Below are 13,945 nucleotides of genomic sequence, written 5' to 3'. Positions count from 1 at the left end.
TTTGCAGGCATTCAATAGTAAGAGTCCTACTAATGGAACAAGTACGATGCGGTCGAGTAAACCGTACCGGCACATATCACTGATGCCATTGAGTACTGTCAAGCGCGTGGTCGATATAAGAGAAGCAGAAGGTATGGAAATGTTGTTCAATATAGTGCTTGTTTATTCTATTATATGAAACTAAAGATTTTAATATTAAAATTGATCAAAATCTTAAATATCTGTCATTTAGTTTAATCAACCATTTTTTTTATATTGTACTGATTCAAAAAATCTACACTAAAATTTTTGTTATTTCATAGTCTTTAAATAAACACATTACAATTGAACAATTCTGATTTAAAGTTCTTTAATGGTGACTCATTACTGTAATATGCATAAATATTTATATATAATTTTCAGATTGTCACAATGTGTTCGCGCTAATGTGCCGCAGTAACCAAGAATTAAAGGAGAAGTTGTATTCGTTCATGATCACTGATGAGACGGTCGATAAGTCACATTTTCTCCGTCAGCTCTGTCGACAGATGGCTAACACTGTCTGCAAAGCCGATGCGGTACGTACTTAAAATATTTAATTAAATTTAAATGCACGATAATAATATACAAATTATGTACTTATAATACTGATTACATTGTAGGTTCTTTTAATTAAGAAGTTCGTATCTATACACTAGTCACAGCGATTGGCTAAGACGTGTCGATAATGAAAGAATGAATATAGTTTTTGTCAATTGCGTAAAAGGATTTTTATGGGAATTGGAAAAGCGGAGTCGATAGCACTATTTAGAATATTGTGAGACAATAATAATAGCTTGGATCTTTGTACGTGCAATATGATATTCATGGAAAAGGTGAATTCATTGTAATATGTGTCTATGATTGTTTCCAGGACAAATTCCTAGCGTGCCTAGAGTCGCATCAACTAGATATCGACACCAGTGACCTCGCACTTAGTACGTTGTCTAAAGTTTCCAAATTCGCCGCGCGTACAAGAATTAAGGTATGTTATCACTACATTGTTTTAATATTATTGATATATTGTTTATATTAGTAATTAAATGGAATGAATTAGTAAACGTTACAATTTTATATCTCAAGAATTGAAACGGCTGTTTTGTACACTTTCAAAATAAATATAAATTAATACAAATAGATAATTCCAGATTAATTGAGCATGAATTCGTAAGATGTATGTAGTGTAGCTTGTATAATATATAACAGATTAATAACAGAAATTTATAGGTAAGTAATATAAAAATATATAAAATCATTGTGAATATTCACAAACATTCAGTATTGTCATATATGTGTAACTAAGGCATGAAAGTGTACTTCTCAAATTGTTCGTGTCATCGACGTCTTACTACTAGATATTAATAAAGGACAAATTCTGGTAACACGTTTGTGATGAGTAGATCAATATGTCTACTTAATTAATTTATCAGTTAATATCCAATCCAATTTGCCATTCTTTGAAATTTGTATTAGTTTATAATATAGACGTTACATCAAATGGGGAGCATTTGATGTAACGTCTGTATGCACTTTGAATGATTTATCTATTCTTTTAGAAGTCTTTTAGAAGCGATGTTGCTACCTATTCTTTTATATGAACAATATTAAAGAAATCTTATAATCGAGCTGGTCATTTTATATGTCGTGTATATAACAAACACAATATAATTTTTCGTTCCGCTAGATTATCGATTTAAAGAATAAGTTAAGGGGTTAGATGGGTTTCCTCGGGCAAAAAACGGCCTTTTTTCAATAATTTTTTTTACATATAAATAATGAAATATTTTAATGTATTTTTTTTTTATTTAAAAGATACATATTTAATAAACATTTTGTAAAATTGTCAAAAAAAATATCAAAATGGCGGTCATTACGACGCCATTTCCGGCAGTCCCTCGGAAAAAAGGTGCCTCCGCGTTGTCAGCAGAACTTCTTTTAGGATCATCTGAAATAAAAATAAAAAATACGTGTTTTAGTAAAGACAATAAACCAGTGGGCTAATTATGTAACACGATAAATTGTTTCTGTTGAAGTTGTGATGCAATATAAAATCATTTCAATTTAAAAAATGCGATCAAGTAAGGTTGAATGACCGCAACATAAATCATTTCTATCGATAAAACACTACTATGAAGTTGCAGCGGAATATTGTTAATCCGACCAATTTAAAAAGTCAGTACATGTTCTTTTATTTTAATTTTATTAATAGACATTTAATAAAATAAAATAAACAAAGTCTATTCTATTCTAATGAAAAAATAAGGTTAATAATTTTTTAATATAAAAGCATATTTTATACAAACTATTTATAATCATTAATAATATTAATCTAACCTACAAATTAAATTTTCTTTTCTGCTATAGATACCTAGGTAAGTACGTAGGTATCCATATAAATTTAAAATGATATGGGCACATCTTTTTAAATTTGTACATAATTGTAAAAACTTTAAACAAATAAATTTATTTACTTTAAACAAATCACAGAGCAAATCATAAACGTTATATTCCGTTCACAGAGCACCGTATTCATTGAAATAGTTTTTTAATTATATTAATATCATAATCAACCCTAATTTTATATTAAACGTTTACTCTAGTTAATACAACATTTTTTATTCTATGTGATTTGGGACGAAAATAAAATATCGAATTGGCAACACTGATGTCATGTTGTGAGTCGTGACAATTTTCCCATTTTAATAAATTTAAAACCTTTTCACGACTTTCTACGTAATATTTAATATAATAAAAATATATGTAATACTGAAAATTACCAAAACAAGATAAATAATGCTGCTAATGCTGATATTTTAAAGATTGTAACCAAAAGAAACACCTTCTAAATTGTTTCTCATAATGTAAAAACCGTTTCAATTCCACGCTGTCATTTCGGCAAAATAGCGATTACGTGACGTTGCAACGAAGTTACTAAATCGACATTCGATAGAAATAATTTTTATCGATATGTAAAGTTGCGTTTACGTTGCAATGCTAGTTGACAGCGTCAAATGGCGTCAATATAATCGCATTATTGACAGATGACGTCATTTTCACTACGTTACATACGAAAATCGTTGCGAACGAAGTTAGATAATTAGCCCACAGGTATTGGACGAAGGAAAAAAAAAATGAAAATTGGATTTTTGCCAGAAGTTTTTATAAAAAAATGCAAATTTCAATGAAAATTTCTCGACATTTTTTTCTTAAAATAGTTGTAATTAAAAAAAAATCCTTCGTTCAAGACCTTGTAAATGATATCTCGAAGACCTGTGTAAAATTTCATCAAGATCGGTTGAGTAGTTCGCGAGAAATCTTGACAACCGTCTTTGAAAACTTAGTTTTGAGAAAAACGCGTTTAAAGTTATAAGAGACATTAAAAGTGGTAATTTTTTTTTTTTAATTTACATTGAATCGTCGATTCCTGGGCCATAAAGTAGAGAAACTGCTGCAGCTGCAATGTCCAGGGCATCCTTTTGCTCCAATCTATGAAGAATCCTGGCTTCACGAGTCTTGCTGGTAGATTTCTTTTCGGCTGCGGTCACCCGGTTTTCATCCATGTTTCGGGCATATTCATGGGAATTTGGACCAAGTTTTAGGTCCATACCGTGCATAATTAATAATAACTGATATCCTTGTTTCCTCTTCTTAGGTCTATCTTTTCTACGAACACCTTCCGTTATCTGGGTTCTAGACACGTTAAACGGCATTTTTTATCGAATAAATTCACAACAAACACTTATAACCTCAAAATGAACTTCGTAGTTTAACGAGAAATCACCAAAATAGAATAGAATAGAATATTATACCTGACCTCGAGCGTCCACCTTTTCAAGGCCGTATCTCCGAAACTATTAGTCGGATCAACTTGAAAATTTAGGACAATATTCTAGAGATGTTATAGAATTTAATAAGACAAAAAAAAATCAATTTTTTGAAACCGTGAAACTCATGTAACCCCTTAAGTAAGTATTCAGATAGATTCAATGTAGCAAAGATGACTGTACCAAAAAGTTACTACGTCAATAAAAAACTTTCTCTTGAGTCAACTCTAATTGATTCGTTACAATACATCTAATATTAGGCCTATTAGTACGTTTTCGATAGATTTTATCGATCGTAACTTTAAACAGTATCGCGTAACTTTATGTGTATTCTTTGATTAAAAGTTCGTTTATGTAAATATTAGCATAAGTAATAATATTGATTGTAACTACTGCACATATTTCCAAGTAGTCAATCACTGTACGTATAAAGTAGAATAGAATCCCGTAGGAAGCTTGTGCAGTCTGTAGGAGTGAGTAGAGTGAGTATGTAGAGGAGTAGCGGCGAGCGATGATGTTGTGTTGTAGTTGGAGGCGCTGGCGGGCCTGGGCGGCTGGCTGCGCCCCGAGCCGGCCACCGGGCTGCTCGAAACATGGGTATTGCGCGCTCACTTACTCGCACAGGTCTGACGCGCCTCTGCCACGCTCCTCTCGCAAACTTCCGTCCCCGAACATACTAATTGTACATATCGTGCTGCTTCCTGTGCTCGAAATTTTCGCTTCATCATACAAACCATTCACGGTGTATTGTCAGTATGGGAACGCATATGGAACTCACATTATTTTACACCATCGAGACAGGAATCAGCGAATATGTAATTGTGAAATTGGTCATTGTCTTTTCAGGGCCTCATTACTGGCTTCATTGATACCTAACCGACGCGTCTTTGTGGCCAATTTTGTCTGGGATGGATGTCGTGTGTCCGAGTAAACTTTAAAACTCGAATCTCGTCTATTACATACAATTACGACGGGATAGAGGAGTGAATGATGAATGTAACGCTTCGCTTTTACACTTGTTAACCATTTTCGTGAGCGTGCCATACCGTTCGGTTGATGGAATCGTTTTCACCTTTGTCTTATTTTAGTCCCACACATTTATCTCACATGTACTCACTGTCCGTAACTTTCACCGTATAATCTGTTTTTTGCACTCTAACAACTCGGGATCATTGTATTACTAACGTAGCACAACGTAAACAATAAAACAAGTTAACAGTACAGTTTCTCAGTTGATTGTAAATTGTAATTTTGTTTAAAAGTAATATCAGTAATAATGGCATGGAAACAATATGGTAGAATCTTCATGTACATAATATCAATTTTGTGAAGGCATGTCGGTTGTAGACATGGTTAGTAAATAATCATTGCACTCTAGTTTTTATTATATTACGTATTAAATTAAATGCAATGGATGAAATAGTGCATTAATATTGAATGTAATAGGCGAACACTAACGGAATGTAACATGTGCAGGTGGGGCGGGCACTCTCCTTTAACAAGACCCCGTCGAAACTCAAGCGCGCCATGTCCTCGATGATCTCGCCCTTCGGTTCTCAAGCGAACCTGACGCCCGCTTCGCAACTCGCTCAGATGAAGCTCGCCAGTTGCAATAATATCAACGTAAGTATATTCTTCAAGAGTGTACAGTTGATCGTAATTGACACACGAATATATAATACATACAACGGGAATTACCGGAAAATGGGGATGAATTCGCGTGTGATTTGTAGGAAATGGGCACCAGCGGCGGTGGAGAGGGCGCGGAGGTGCTGGTGGCGCCGCTGTCGGTGCAGCCCACGCGCAAGGCTGCGGGCGCGGCGGCCGCACTGCGGCGTTTCTGACGGCGCCGCTCGCGCCGCGCTTGATGCCGCCCGCAGTAACGTCCGCAACCGAACGCCGCATTTCGGAACGGGCGACACACCATCGCAAGAAAAAGTCAAGAAAGAATATTATATGCAACAAAATTGAAGCCATTCTTCTATAAATGTGTTTGTTATGTGAAAGTAATACGTTAAATGGTGTAAAGAAACTGTCGTAGAGACAAAGGAATATTAAGTTATAGTACATCTTAGTAAGATGATGAATAAAAAACATTCTCAGTAATTTAGGGTAATTTTGAAATCAATTTTCACGCAACTCATTTTAAGAAATTGACGAATTTGAGTATTTGACAAATGTTGATAATCGTTTGCCAAATGGACATAGTTCCTGGTGTAATTGTGTGCGTGAATGAGTGTTTGTTTTAGGACATGGCTTTCCTTCACATTAATTGCACCTAATGTTTCTTTTTAACTTTTTTTTGCTTTGGCCAACACTCTTCAGCCAAAGTAACTTTCCCACGAATTTTTCTCCTCGAATATGTCGCGGTATGTGGTATTGAGTGAAACAATTAACTAATTTCACTTGACTGATACACTCGGAACTTTATTATTACGCATCCCGTCTCGGTGGGTTATGGTATACATAACCAATCATATTTAGTAACGTTCAGTGAACCAGTGTTAATTAAACGTTCTGCTTAGGGAACAGGGATGTGGCAATTAAATGTAATTTATTTGTTTATAAAATGAATATAATGGACGAGGCGATATGTATTGTATGCGTGCTAGGAGTGCCTTTGTGTGAGCCAGATTGAAATTAAACCGCAGGAATATAGTAAATTATTTGATAGTATTATTATGAATAATTAAACGGCCTATAATATCGAATATTATTTTACGTTTATATAAATAAAAGATTATACAATCGAATATAAAATGTTGTCTATATTTTATAAAAATAACACATAACTGAGGTCTAAAGTTTTAAATAGAAGATTTTGAATTGGCTAAATCATAACAATTATGATATTTCCTAATTGCAAGTTGGTATGTTCGTAAAATAGGTTTAAGTTTTATCGATTTCAATAATTATCTCTACTTACAATGTTTGCTCTGAGGTGGACATTTTTGGGATCAAAGTAGGGTTTGAAATGTAAATAGAATAGTTTTACAAAGCTTGTGTCACACAGTAATTGTTATTGATATTATGATACTCCTGATAATATGTACATATTGTGATATTTTAATTTAAACGTGAAATAGGCATCGTAGGTTAGTGTTATATTCTATACCTACCTTAATTGTTTGCTATTGATTGAAAGTGTTCCTAAATATTTACCTTGTCATAGAGAAGGCAGTTACCCGAGTATTGAATATGTATAGCATTAAACAGTCCATGGCGACTGCACTTTACATATCGTTCGGTGCTCGAGCGACACACGTCCTTAATCAATATACATAGTGTTGTCTCTTTCTCGAAAGTGCTCGAGTCTCACAATATTATTTGTATCAGCAATCATCATGTGTACGTATGTTCAAACCATGTACAAAGATTTATATTTATAAATATTTTAAATGATTGATACAATAAACATTTATTGTCAACCATTGGTGTTTTTTTATAATTTCCTTTATTATTATTTTATATAAGTGCAAGTGCCAGAAAAGTACCGCACATGCCGAGAAGTAAATACTGGTCTGGTTATTTGTAATTATTATTTTATTCCTTGTTCTATAAATGCTATGGTCATCACAAACAGATATTCCACCATCTATAGCATTCCACAAACGTATAAGAATATTGGTCGAGGAGGTCAACCTGACATGGTACATTGTGAGCAGTTTTATTAGTCCACATAACTAAAAATCCTCTTCCCAATCTATGTACCTATATTATGTATCACTTCTAGTACCCATAACACAAGATCTGCTTAGTTTGGGTCCTAGGTGAGTGAATGTACCGAGATTTTATAATATTTGAAATAAAAGTAGCCTAAGTTACTCCTGCTATCTGCTACTGAAAGTCCCGTCATAATCTGTTCAGCCGTTTCAAAGAGCAGGAACAAACCGACAGACAGACAAAATATAAATTAATTTATTGATGTATTTAATGATATGCTTTCATATGGATTTTGTGAAATATTTGTTATTTGAAATTAGAAACAGCCACTTCAATATTATTTATTTGTATAAATTTATTCCAACGTAGCGTTAAAAATATCTGCAGGTATACATAAGAGACTGTATATCTAATTGCTATTTGGCGTTGAAGCGAGGAAAAAGTAGGCGTTGTAGCAGGCACGCAGTGGTACCGCTACCACTAGAACGCAGAGCGGCGCCAGCGCCATGTATATGAATTTAGCGGGCAATTCGGAGCTCACTAGGACTGATATTTTAATTACAATCGTGACCTGAAACATGTAACAATAGATTTTAACTTTTACTTCAATTAAAACGGTTATTATTAATTTACATGTAGATGTTTGTTTTTTACTTACATACATTTACATTTCTACATTTACTTTTATTCACGCGATTACATTAAATGAATATCTACTTACAACAGTAATAAATGGGATCATTCGCCATTGAGTGCCAATACGAGAAGAACATGCGTTTTCCTCTGTAGCGATGTTCATATCGGAAATAAAATCGTGACTTTCGTACACATACAGCAGTGCCACCAACTCTAGCAGACAAACAAACGGCATCGCCAACCCTGTCATTACAGCGTCTACACTCTCCAATAAAACTATTCCGCCCTGCCATACAATAAATTTAGTGAAATTTAATAGGCTTATAACAAAGTTATTCATTATACAAAAGTTACGTTATAAGAATAGAATTACATACATTAGTGGCAAATGGTAAACTCAGTCCCATGCATATCAATATAAGACCACCAACGACGATTTGTTCTATGAAGCTAAAACAAAAGCATAGGAAATTGTCAGCAGACATTATTTAAAAGCATTATGTCATCATAACTGAAATTAATCTTATGAAATCTTATATATAAAATTCTCGTGTCACAGTTTTCGTTCCCATACTCCTCCGAAACGGCTTGACCGATTCTCATGAAATTTTGTGAGCGTATTGAGTAGGTCTGAGAATCGGCCACCATCTATTTTTCATCCCCCTAAATGTTAGGGGTAGTCTAACCCTAAGTTTTTTTTTTTATGTTAAGGCAAAACAACGTTTGCCGGGACAGCTAATATCTACATAATATTATTTATTTTAGACGACTTAAGAATATGGAAATTTCAGTTCTACTGTATATATTTTCCTTTTTAAGTCTCCTATGTATAAAGCTACAATATACTTTAAAAATTTATTATTTTTAGAAATTTAGATGAACCAAAAATGGGGCAAAATATACTAAAATTCTAACGGACTTGGCATTTTGGCAGACGTCGCCCTGCCCAGAAAAGCAAAGCCACCTGCCGGATATACATATATCATTGAAATATAAACACAAAATTTTATTAATATAAAAAGTAAACTTACATTAATTTCACTTTAATCTCGAATATGGTGTGCAATGCAGTTTTGAGCAACATGAATGCCGCAGTCATGTACGAAAGACAGAGTCCTCCAAATATAAGGGTCGATCTAAATAGAATTTAGTAATTTTTATTTGTTGTAGGTCAGTAATAAACTACATTATTTATGAGCTATTAACTTACATAAAATGCGAATAGTTACCAAATGAAGTACACTTAGAATACATGGGTATTATCCACATAGTGCCTGAAATGTATAGGAATTTTAGTTTTCTAGAAAAAATCACATATTTTCAAATTCATAATTAAAACAATTATGTTTATAACAACAATTTTTAGTATTCGTTTTTATAAACATCAGTTTTTATATTTGATTTTATAGTAGGTGAGCAGAATTTTATTTGAGAGCATTATGGCCTAGTGCTTTACTAACTAGTCGTGACGTCGTCGTGAGGCCAAACAGAAAAAAAATAGAAACTGGTTCAATAATACAATGTTATATTATCTGTGATAATACTTAGACAATTAATACATGTGTGCGTGTGTTGATATTAAAAAATACGAGTAATTTGTCACTTACTTTCATGCATGTCGTAGGTGGTTTGTGTATCAGGCTGCATGTAATCAACCAGCGCACAGCCAGCGGCTCCCCCTGATTGTATCGCGATCAATAGCAAAAGCATACCAGAGTGCCATACATTTTCATTATTAAGTTGTGGATCGATATGCCCAGATGCTATTAAAAAAGGATAATTATAGAAAAATACTGATGCATACCTAATAGTATACCTATAAATAATTGTGATGATATTATTTACCGTAGTGATTTAGGCCTTTCCCCAGGATAATTTCAGTCCCAACGCTTGCAGAATGTATATATAGTGCTATCTGTAAAGCATCCGATATGCCCTGTGGAATTTATATAATTTAATAAATATATAAAAAACGATTAATATGTATATATATTTATATGTTATAGACTACTATACCTACAGCTAACACTTCCTTAGCACTAATGCGAAAGACTTTATGTATCGTAGTTTCCATCGTAAGAAGGCTTGTGAATGCTGCAATTATTAATAACACCGCCCAACACCACGGCACCAACACAAACCATGCATATATGTTGTTCCAGATTAACTATAAATTAAATTGAATTCTATACTACACTAGATGTTAATGATTAGAAAGGTCAATTTATTTTTGGTATTTCGCATTACTCACTCTCCCGTGTGATAAGTGTTCGCTAATCATTAACATCCATATTATGATCCAAGTTAAGATTATACTCAAAACAAGTGGCATATTAAACTGTCCCAAATTATAGTCCTTCCGCAGTTGCAAAACTTCCACGCTGCAAATAGAAGCAATGTAGGAGAGAGGATTACCTACTTATCAAAAGAAATCAAAAGTCATTTATTCAAGTAGGACCTTCTAGTAACTTATGAACGTCAAATTTTGTATTAGTAGTTTTTCCCTACTATCGATGATAAGGGTAGAGGGCATTAATGACAGCTAGCAATGTATAAACGAATTACACGTGATCGAACCCACAAACCATCGTAGCTTAGCGGTTTAGCACACCGCCTTACTTGCGATGGTCGTGCATTCGATTTCTCGAACGTATAAACATTTAGTTATAAGTGTGATTGACTGTATTGGTTTGAGTTGTTCTATGTATATTATGTATTTACAAATATATATATATGTTTCTATCAGCTGTTTAGTATAACACACAGCCATAACACACAATCTGCTTAGCTTGGGACTAGATGGCTGTGTCATTGTTAGATTTATTATTATTATAACTTTACACTGTAATACGCCGCCGTCGCCGAAGTATATCGATAATGTGGCAGGGGTTCTATATCATTCACAACAAAAAAACTCATGGCAATTCGTCATAATGTAGGTAATTCGAGCATACGATTATTGTGGGTATATATTATATCAGTATACAGATTGCTTTATTTTGCATATGTCGATTTTTTTAAGATGAAGTACCTAGTATATATGTAGAGGTTCAAAATTGGAACTTACTAGAAAAAATTATATGCAGGCGTGCTATATAAAGGAGGATAAGTGCCAGAATACATCTCATTACACACTTCTATTGAACGTACATTCCGTTTACTGAAATTATAATTTCCATGTGAAAATACTTTTCTTTTTATATTGTCACAGAAATGCACACATACAAAGTAAACCTGTTGTTGGACATATTTCGCCATGCTCGATAGTAAAGTCCTACGGTGGATGGTGATGAATTAATAACTTCCGCATCATCCTTAACTACACCAGTCTTTAGAGAGAATCTTGACTGCAAATATATTATTAAATTACACATAGGAATAATTAGATAATTAAATAGGTAGTGTAATAGGTAATTAAGTCTAATAATATAAACATGCCTCTCGCAACATCACACTTTTTATATCCTTTATAATAGGATCATATGCTTTTAGGTCAAAGTCTCTGAAAAGAAAAGTTAGATAGTTTTTATTGAAACAAATATTTTTTTTTTTACATATACAACATATATTAAACTTATATTAACATAAAGTGTAGTTTTACCTGCAATGTGTGAAGGGTAACTTATTATCTGCCACGGAATGCACAACATAAATTGCCGATATTGCAGCAATAGTACAACAAATGATAGCTCGCACTATTGCATTTATACAAATAGCTATGCCAATTCCTGAAATGTTTTTATTAATGTAATGGACTTAATCAGTTGCGTGTGAACAAACGTAACATTATTATGATAAATACAAGTACCATCGAGCGGGGGGACGGGATTGTTAGTAATGTGGACTCATGACCCCATTACTAGCAATGTACCATGTCAGGTTGACCTCCACGCGGTTCCCCCTGGAAACCATTGTGATAACTTCCGGGTGAATTTGTCACGATGGGCTAACTGATCTGACCTCTTGTTTATCTTATCATCCTCCACTGGTGCCCCGCCAGCGTAAACCGTTAGCGCAGGCGGGTGCACCATTCCATTATCATCTATAATAAAAAAAAAAGTACCATCGAGCATAGGAATAATCCTGAAGGCGCGTCCCGGTCCACTGATACTCCACTGTCCGAGGTATACTTCAAAGTGGCGCAAAGGATTTGCCAACAATACCACCGATAATATTAGGAACAGCATAAAGACAACTAAAATGAATAAGGCATAATAGAGCCTAGAGTATTATCTACGCGTAGATAACATTTTCGTATATCAAGTACAATTAAATAAAATATTTAATACCAAAGATTTTTATGTCGGACATTAAAATTGGTGAAATCCCTTCATTTCTGAAGATAATAAATAGTCTTCAAAAACGCCGTAATGAATCATAAATTATAGCTAAAGTCTCGTTCACGTCAACTTCCAAACAAAAATACCGGATTAAAATGGATTCATTTTTATTAACTAAGTATAGGTACTGTATATAAGTACATAAAGCAAATAAAGTCAACTATAAACAATGTTAGAACGAGTGTGGTATATATACATATATATATGTATATGACTAGTTTCATATAACAATAATATGGAAATGCTTACAAAAACCACCAGTGAGTGCAGAAGCTGTAACACGACAGTGCATGGTAAGGAACGCGCCAAGTGCGAGGGTGCCGGTGCGCAGTTTCAGACGACCGGCTACGCGCCGGTGTGATCCACCGCCAGTAGCGTTATCCATGCCAGGAATGTTATTTGTGGACCACACCATTGACCATTGACTCTTCACAAGAATAACAAGAGATTTTAAACAATAGTAGCATTTTTTCTTTAAAATTTATATATTGCCGCTACATTTAGAACATACATCTATATATTGCCGACAAGCGTTGCCTGAACATCGAACATTGACTACCTACTAACACACCTATTGTGAATGTTTTAATATATTTATATTACTGATAAGATAATATTATATATATTTATATATAACCTAGCTATTTAACTCGACAAGGATAGTTTTACTCAATTTTTACGATTAAAAATAAATAAATAATTTTAACAGTGGGACATTAAACACAGATCGAAGAATTTTATAAAAATTAATTTCAGAGTTTATTCCGGATAAGTATCACAATGCGAAATTTGTATATTTATAATATAATGGTAATGTTATATCTAATCATATTTATCAGCTATTTATTTTTGTGCTGAAATCAAATATTACCATAAATAATAATAAAAAAATTATATAACATGTACAATTCGGAGGGTTACATAAGCAGATGATTAAAATTCGGGATGTTTTAGTTACATTTTCTGGATACAGCGTATAAGACTTGAAATAAATATTATTTCCAAACGCACCTTATAATATAATTAGCAGTAATTGATATGGAGCTGTAGAGAATAGCATTGTCGCCTCATGCGTCATCACTAAAGGAACTAAAAACGCACGTATCGAAATCCATAGATAGGATAGAAGAGCGTAACAATAAAAATATATCGTTCATAGTTCTCTTGAATATTATACTTACAATATCTCTGTTTTCAAATGTGAGAATGGTTTCCATAGAATTACGATTCGCATTTCGCTCTCGATTAGTGTTTGCCATATTGCCAATTATAAAGGTTATTTTATAATTTAGTTACGGATGTTATAATAGAAATATCAATAAATAATAAAATAAATTTAATGCCATTTTGTCACAATATTCAAACATGTCATTTTTTTGTATTCTTCTTCTCTTAGGAGAAAGGCAAAAGCGGATGCCACTACAGCCAGACATTTACTCGATTATAAAATTGATAATAAGTATT

The 13,945-nt window shown here is 33.4% G+C and overlaps 2 protein-coding genes across 2 annotated transcripts in view; one reads left to right on the top strand and one right to left on the bottom strand.

The window, feature by feature from the left end:
• The window catches only part of LOC131844165 (protein ECT2), a 30,612-nt gene extending 23,986 nt beyond the window's left edge, over positions 1 to 6,626 (top strand). Inside the window, exons 15-20 of the mRNA XM_059192965.1 lie at positions 8 to 131; positions 403 to 557; positions 893 to 1,003; positions 4,371 to 4,466; positions 5,319 to 5,465; positions 5,576 to 6,626. Of these exons, the coding sequence (XP_059048948.1) occupies positions 8 to 131; positions 403 to 557; positions 893 to 1,003; positions 4,371 to 4,466; positions 5,319 to 5,465; positions 5,576 to 5,686 (744 nt within the window). The 3' untranslated portion in view covers positions 5,687 to 6,626. The remainder of the gene's footprint in view (positions 1 to 7; positions 132 to 402; positions 558 to 892; positions 1,004 to 4,370; positions 4,467 to 5,318; positions 5,466 to 5,575) is intronic.
• Positions 6,627 to 7,846: 1,220 nt separating this feature from the next.
• Positions 7,847 to 13,829, bottom strand: LOC131844439 (uncharacterized). Its single transcript, XM_059193332.1, has 16 exons — positions 13,663 to 13,829; positions 12,731 to 12,908; positions 12,205 to 12,336; positions 11,743 to 11,869; positions 11,580 to 11,643; positions 11,376 to 11,488; positions 11,209 to 11,301; positions 10,393 to 10,522; positions 10,162 to 10,308; positions 9,987 to 10,077; positions 9,749 to 9,904; positions 9,352 to 9,415; positions 9,173 to 9,277; positions 8,519 to 8,591; positions 8,227 to 8,427; positions 7,847 to 8,076 (listed from the first exon to the last, which is right to left on the bottom strand). Exons 1-16 carry the CDS (start codon positions 13,738 to 13,740, stop codon positions 7,915 to 7,917), a joined length of 1,914 nt encoding a protein of 637 aa, XP_059049315.1. The 5' UTR covers positions 13,741 to 13,829; the 3' UTR covers positions 7,847 to 7,914.
• Positions 13,830 to 13,945: the final 116 nt, after the last annotated feature.

The sequence above is a fragment of the Achroia grisella genome, unplaced genomic scaffold, assembly GCF_030625045.1.
Source record: "Achroia grisella isolate CSIRO2021 unplaced genomic scaffold, CSIRO_AGI_Agris_v1 utg402, whole genome shotgun sequence".
Lineage (NCBI taxonomy): Eukaryota > Metazoa > Arthropoda > Insecta > Lepidoptera > Pyralidae > Achroia > Achroia grisella.
The sequence above is the reverse complement of the archived record's forward strand: the minus strand, read 5'-3'. Positions and strand labels throughout refer to the sequence as shown.